Source organism: Sylvia atricapilla, chromosome 9 (assembly GCF_009819655.1).
Source record: "Sylvia atricapilla isolate bSylAtr1 chromosome 9, bSylAtr1.pri, whole genome shotgun sequence".
NCBI classification, from domain to species: Eukaryota; Metazoa; Chordata; class Aves; order Passeriformes; family Sylviidae; genus Sylvia; species Sylvia atricapilla.
Genome location: NC_089148.1, coordinates 19,492,031 through 19,499,330, shown reverse-complemented (window position 1 = coordinate 19,499,330; position 7,300 = coordinate 19,492,031). Strand labels below are relative to the sequence as shown.

Here is a 7,300-nt window from a genome sequence, read left to right as displayed (position 1 = left end):
GCTTTATCTGGCATCTCAAGGTTGGGAGGGCTGCGCTCCGCTCCCCTCCCCTGAGCGCGCTGCTCGCCGTGGGGAGGGAAGGGAACGGACCGGGGTTTTCACCTCCCTCTTTTCCCAGGAACCTTGGCCTTCAATGAAAGCTGCAGCTGTAGCTCTACGGCCAGGTTTTTTTTCGGGTTTTGGAGGGGAGAGGGAGAGAAAGGGGAGTGTTGTGTTGTTTAAACACCAACAAAAAACCCCCACATATAGCCCCAGCCCCAGACAGCTAAAAAGCTCATTAACAAATGGCCCTGTGGTCTTGGCCTGAAGGAGTCAAGTCCCTTTCACCTGGCGCCTGCCGGGCCGATCAGTCGTCTTTCCCATTTTGTCAGTGGTGTCCAGCGTGCCCCGCGTCTCCAGCTGAGAACTGGGCCCGTGCCTCTTGCCTGGGAAAGAGAATGCACCACCACAAAAGCCCGCCGGAAAACGAAGAGGGGAGAAGGATGGCAGAGGGGAACCACAGAGACTCGCTGTCAGAGTGGCATTGCCTCCACAACCAAACGGGACCATTTCAAACACAAGGGCAAGGGCTCCGCTCATGCCAGCGTGACCCAAGGGGAAGCCTGCACAGTCCATTTCCAGCGGGAAAGCTCCAAATTAACTCAGCCCTGGCAGCACCAGGCCATCCTACCCCACCTTGAGTGTACAGTGTCCAGTTCGAGTTTCAGCAAGCATCTGTCAGAGTTATTTTTGCAAGTCAAATTACACGGATCTGAAGAGAAGTCAGGCGATAGGACAAGGAGATCAATTCAAACCCCTCATCTGATAAAGCATCCTATTCATAATCGGCTACATTAAAATAAACGAGTATTAATTTTTGGCAACACAAAACCAGAGGACTGCGATAAGCTTGCCTGAACTTGCCTCTGGGACACAGTGGACGCATCTTCTCTTTTTAATTAGTAGCAATCAGACATGAGGGTTTGTTTGATGGTGTTGGTCGAGTGATGAATCTGTACTATTCAGTGCATCTTAACAGTAGAGTCAATTTTTCCACTTCAAACGAGACTCTTTTCCTTACACCGTTCTGCTCTATTTAATTACTATTCTGCCAGGCTTAGGCTTGTTGCTGAGGATGATGACCAAAAAGCACCATTAACCCCCCACAATGTGCTGGTTTTTTAGCATTTCTCTCTAAAAAAACCTCCAAAACCTGCAAAGCTAAGACTTCAATTCCTCAGACATACCACAGGACCTGTTTCATGTACTTAACTATGCAAAGCCAAGGCCACGTACCAGGTCAGAGACTGCACTATCAGAGTAACCAAATCTTAACTCTACCCTCTTAACTAAGGAGGTCTCTGCACAATCTGTATCTTCTCAAACCTAAGTTTTACAGCATAAGGAAACTTATAATATTTGATGGATGCTTTCGGTAGGGTTTTTTTCTGCAGAAAGTTAAAAAAAAAAAAAAGTGATACTTCTCGGCCATGAGAAAGAAGGGAAGTCCTGGGTTAACTCTTGACATTTACTATTAATGAGGAGCCAGAAGCATTTAAACAGAGCACAATTTGTTTTAACTAAGCATTTCTGTGATGCTGGGAAGGTATGGGGCTTTTCTGTTGTTTTTTTTAATTACTGAATGTTGAAACAGAACACCTCCTTGAAGCATTCATGTGCATCAGTCTATCAAACCATTTACTCAAATTAAATGTGTAATCCTTCAAAATGCCTCCTTTTAAATTAATGAGTTTAAGTAGCTTGAGTTTACCTGAAAAGATCGTACGGGCACCTGACCTCATGAATTCTTTCTATTAATTATATTGGAAACTTGTTGGAAAGGATACTCTGCATAATCTTACTGTACCCCAACAGATGTGAGATTAGTGAGGCTTAGTTCCCCCCACCCAAATCTGTGAAATTTAAAGCAAACAGCTTCCAAAGAGGAATAGATAAGAAATAAAGGGCAAGAGCATATACCTCCTCTGCTATCTCCCTGCATTGTCTATACTGGAAGTTAAAGAGAAATACCGGTTCAAAGCTTCTCTGTAACAATGCTGAGACAAACATCATATCACTGGTTTTTGCTATAAGTAGAATCTGTGGCCCTCCAACTGATGGTTAATCAGCTCTTTCACAAGGAGAACAGAGAATGACTCATTCTGTTTCCACTCAAAGGAGTTTAAAGGTGCTTATGTAAATATCATAATTAATCAGATACTAAAGGCAGGCATTTCATTATTTAGCACCTCTGCCACAGCCTTATTTAAGCCCTACGATTTTAACATTTACTGTTCAGATATGCACACTTCTCCTTCAACACTACAACAAAGCAGATTAATTTAGCCTCTCTGATTGCTGTTTATTTTTAGTTAGGACTTGTTTTGTGCTGACAAACCACTTTAAAGTTACAGTCGTCGCTCAGCCCCCCTCCACTCTTTCCTCTACTTGGCAGTCTCAACTCGCCCTGGGCAAGGCGCTAACATCCGCACCCGCACGTCTCTCCCTCCTAATGAAGGAGGCATCCTGCGCCAGCCCACCCCTCTGCCCCGCGGACACCCACCACGCGAAATAAACGGGGGGAAAGAGAAAAACGGAGAAAAAGGCAGCGAAAAAGGGGGAAAGCTGTCCTCACCAGCCGGGCCGTCGCCTCACCTGATGTAGTCGTTTCTGCAGAGAATCATGCCGCTCTTAGTGTAGCAGGAGGTGCCGATGTCCCCCAGCTGGGCCTGGCAGCAGGAGCACTTGAGGCAGCGGCTGTGCCAGTAGCTGTCCATGGCGTAGAGCAGGAAGCGGTCGGCGATCTTCCCCCCGCAGCCGGCGCACCTCTTCCAGGAGAGGGAGCCCGCCGTGACCGGGGGCGGCTGCGCGCTGCCGCCGGGGTTCACCATGGCCTGCGCGGAGAGAGGGGCGGGTCAGCGCCGGGCCCTGCGGGGCAGGGGCGCGGGCAGGGCCGCGGGCAGGGGCGCGGCCGCGCAGCTGGCGGGGGAGCGCAGCGCAGAGCGAGCGCTGCCCGCCGCCCCCCCGCTCCGGGCTTCTGCAGCTGCAGCTCACAAGTCAGGAACAGTCCCGGGGTTTGTTTTGCTTATGAAAAAAAGTGTGTGAAGAGTGGAGGGGAAAAAAAAAAAAAAAAAAAAAAAGTTGTGAAACTGGTTTTTCAGTCTAGGAGAGGCTCCGCAGGCTCGGGGCGGCAACGAGGGGCTCCGGATCAGCCCTCGAGGCCTTGGGATTTTATTTTTTTGTAGTTTTATTTTTGAGAACTAAAAACACCCAGAGAAAACACTCCAGATTGAGGACACTGGCCGGAATAATAGATCATTGAACTTTAGGACGCCTGTTAACTTCCTACACAAACATACTCAACTTTTGTCTCGCTAATCTGCCCTTGATCAGCAGTTTAAATGCTAAAGCTTTGTTACTTTAAAAAAAAAAAAAAAAGGAAAAAAAAAAAAGTTTACCGACCCTAGGAAAGCAGCAGAGTAATGAAGTGCATCGCTCCGGCTGCGGTTACTCTGGCCGCTCCCAAACTGCTACTAAGGGCATTTTTCACTTTCTAATAAATGCTTTATGCAAGCAGGACAACCGAGAGATAATATAGGAATCAATTCATAAAGCTTACTCTAAACCGATTAATTTGCTGCCTTCAATCCAGGGTCCAATAAACTCCCGGTGTTCCTCTAGTCACTTATACTATAAAAAGATCAAGTTATTTACTGCCAATTAAGCAGCATGTTTTGTCTTTGTCCTTTGTAAGCCGTATGTGCTCATGCCGAGGCATCTGGCTATCTGCTAAGGACCTTCAGACTGATACGTCCAGAGCAGCGAGGACGAACTTTTCCTGCCACTGGCCCAACTCGGCTGCAGGCGGAGAAGTGAGGCCGATTTAAACACACATTTCCTCAGAAAGAGTACCTGGAGGTATGTCCAGTGACCGCACAATAAACCAGGAGAACTGCGCCAATTAAGCTGTAACAAAAACCCCGAGACTTTGGAAAGAAAACCACTCTAAAAGCCATTAGCATTGCATTTATCCGAACGCATCGTGTACCTTTATGTAAATTGATTTCTGATGCATTTGTTCAAGGAATTGCCTTTTGTTACAGTTTCCAGCTACAGCCTAATGAATCTGCATTTCCTGCTCCGAGTCTTTAAACCGTTTTCCTATGCTTTAAATCACTTCGTATTTCTTAAAAGAAAGAAAAAGGCTCCATGCCACCACCTTAACCTGTCTTTGCCGAAGACAAATATGTATAAATATAAAATGGGAAACGTTACACTGAGAAAACCATCCAGTAACCCCATTAAGCTAAAGCTCTTAAGGACAAGCAATACCTTAATGCTGATTAAATCTAAAAAGATGAATCAAGAGGACTGACCAGAAAGTGACTCCCTTGATAACTAAGGACGGGCCCTCATCAAGTTTCATTTAGAGTTGGGGGGGGGAAGCTTTTAACTTAAATAGGCTTACTCTAGTAATTACAGAGCCAAGCAATTTAGGTCCTGGGATAGGAGTCAGTGAAATAGAAAGCAGAGCTAGAAGCTAGAGGCAAAATATCCCCTTTTAACAGCGTCTCTGGCGCTTTTTTAATGGAGACCAAGGGAGGGACAAGCGGAGAGCTGGAAATTTGTAGTACAAAAATGGATGCTTAATTCACGTCTTGGTTTTAATTAGGTGATTCACCGAATTTCTCCTGGATTGAAACAAAAGACTGTGTGGGGGGCAGGACGGGAACCGGAGAGGAGAAAAATAGAGAGCTCACTTTGATCTTTTCTGCCACTGTTTCAGAACAGTGTTTACTACGGGGGAAGCGGGTGCCCCAGCCTCCCCCCACCCACCCCCCCGTCCCCTCCATTCACAGCCGAGGCAGGCAGAGCCCTTTCCCGGCGGCAGCTGGGAGGGGGGTAAGGGAAGGCGCTCCAGCGGCAGCCGCCGCCAGGCTTTGTACGGGGGCCCGCGACAATGCCCGGGGCCCGCGGCGCCCCTCGGCCCGGCGAGCAGCGGGACGGCGGCGACGGGAGGGCACCGCGCACACGAACGCTGCGAAACACGGGGGAGCGAACGGCACTTCTTACCTGCTTCCCCTCTATATTGCAAAAGGCCGGGGAGCGCCGCTCGGGGTGCCTGAAGAGGTCTTCTTGCAAAGAAACAAGCACAGCGCTCGCCCTCTCGCCGGCTGGAGGCAGCCCCCCGCCCGGCAAGGGGCAGCCCAGGCTGGAAAAATATAGATATTGCTATGAGAGGCGTCTGCCCGGGTCCTTCCTCCAGCTCCCGCTTCCCGGGAGGGGAGCTGCAGAGCTCGGTCCCCGCCGCTGAGCCGCACACGCAGGGCGCCGCCGCCGCTCGCTGCTGCAATCGCCGGGCAAGTTTGGCAATGTGGCTTCACTTTGTGCCGCTTCCCCCCCGCTCCCCCACCTCCGCCCCCTCTCCGGGCTGCGGCGGCTCCCGAGCCTCCCGCGGCGCGGAGCCGGCCGGCCGCGGCCCGCCGGAGCGCCTCAGCGGAGCGGGCGGGAGCCGGCGAGTTTGAGCGGGGCCGGGCGCGGAGCTGCTGCCGGGATCCTGCGGCGGCGGCGGCGCTGGCGGGGCGCGGGGGGCGGCCCTTGTGCCCGTCTAAGCGTGAGGCTGCAAGTGCGTGTGTGCCCGCACGGTGCGCGTGTGCCCGCTGCCCTCACACATGTGTTACTGACAGAGCAAAATCCCAACTACACTCCGGCTCGGCGCCCCCGTCAGCCCGCCGCAGCCAATCCGCCCCCGGCTTGTTCAGGCGGAATAATAAAACCTGCCAATCCCCGGGAAGACAAAGGAATGAGTGAGAGGGGAGGGGAGAAAAAAAAAAAAAAAAAAAAAAAAAAGAGAGAGAGAGAGAGAGGAAGGGAGGGGGCGAGGAGGAGGAGGGGAATGGAGAGGAAGGAGGGAGTCAGGTGGGTAGCGCCGGCCGCGCCGGCCGCCCGGGCGCTGAGGGGAGGCGCGCGGCCGTGAGGACACCGTCCGCCCCGCCCGCCGGCTGCCGGCCACCAGTTGAGAAACTTGGCGGCGAGGGGTCGTCCCGGCTGTCCCCGAGGGCAGGCCCGCTCCGCCTGTGCGGAGATGCCCCCCGGAGCCCTTCCCGGCCGCTGGGCGCTTCCCCCGCCGGGCCGGGGGAGGCGCCGAGGGGAGGCGCGGCCGCAGCAGGCGCTGCTTGCCGCCTTGGTGGCGCCCCCCGCTGTCCGCGGCCGGCCCCGGTGCCCGCGCCCCGTCCTGGGGTCCCGCGCCGGGGCGGGGAGAGGCGGCGACGGGCCGTGCCCGGCTCGCCCTGGGGCGGAGGGGCCGCCGACTGTCTGTCACACGTGCCCCGCGGGAGCTGCGCTGCGGGACCCCGGCGGGCACGGCCCGCGGTGGCCGCCCCGGTGGAGGTTTCGGTGGGTTAAGCAGCCGCAGTTGGCGCGCTGCTCGGCAGCAGGGCAGGCAGCTGCAGTTCTGAGGGAGAAACCCAGGGATAACGGCAAATCGGAAGAAGTAATGTTTAGTGGGGACGCTTAAGACTGTGAAAAACCCACTACGTATTAACTGCACGCCCGTGAGGCCTAAGTGCAGCACACAGGATAAGCACAGCCGGGAATCGCTGGAACGCACCCCCGGAATAACAAGGCGCTCCTCAGTGCCGGTGCTGCCCGCGGCGCCGCTCCGCGCCCGGCGGTGCCCGGCACGGGAGACACACGCGCCCCTGTCACCCCGCGCACGCGGAGCCGCCTCAGTGGAACATTCCCGGCATCTGTTAAAGGACAGAAAAACTTCCTAACAGGAGTTTCTCCATCCCAGACCGCTGACGTAAGCAGCAGCCAATGCAGCGCTGGCCGGACGGCACCAGCGCTGGGGCCGCGCTCGACGTGCGCCGCGGGCAGGGCTGGGCCGGGCCGGGCCGGGCTGGGCTGGGCAGGGCTGGGCCGGGAAGGGCCGGGCAGTGCAGGGAAGGGCTGGGCCGGGCCGGGCCGGGAAGGGCCGGGCCGGGAAGGGCCGGGCTGGGCTGGGCTGGGAAGGGCTGGGCTGGGAAGGGCTGGGCCGGGAAGGGCTGGGCCGGGAAGGGCTGGGCTGGGCTGGGCTGGGCTGGGCTGGGCTGGGCCGGGCAGGGAAGGGCTGGGCTGGGGCTGGGCTGGGCTGGGAAGGGCAGGGAAGGGCTGGGGCTGGGCAGGGCTGGGCCGGGCAGGGAAGGGCTGGGCAGGGAAGGGCAGGGCGGGGCCGGGCAGGGAAGGGCTGGGCTGGGCAGTGTTGGGCAGGGAAGGGCTGGGCTGGGCTGGGCAGGGAAGGGCAGGGAAGGGCCGGGCTGGGCAGGGCAGGGTGGGGCCG

General features: G+C 55.4%; 1 protein-coding gene across 1 annotated transcript in view; it reads right to left on the bottom strand.

Annotated features, from left to right (window-relative positions):
- The window catches only part of LMO4 (LIM domain only 4), a 15,508-nt gene extending 9,721 nt beyond the window's left edge, over nucleotides 1–5,787 (bottom strand). The window contains exons 1-2 of the mRNA XM_066325167.1: nucleotides 5,053–5,787; nucleotides 2,635–2,873 (exon numbers count right to left, since the gene is read on the bottom strand). Of these exons, the coding sequence (XP_066181264.1) occupies nucleotides 2,635–2,870 (236 nt within the window). The 5' untranslated portion in view covers nucleotides 2,871–2,873; nucleotides 5,053–5,787. The remainder of the gene's footprint in view (nucleotides 1–2,634; nucleotides 2,874–5,052) is intronic.
- Between the last annotated feature and the right edge of the window lie 1,513 nt (nucleotides 5,788–7,300).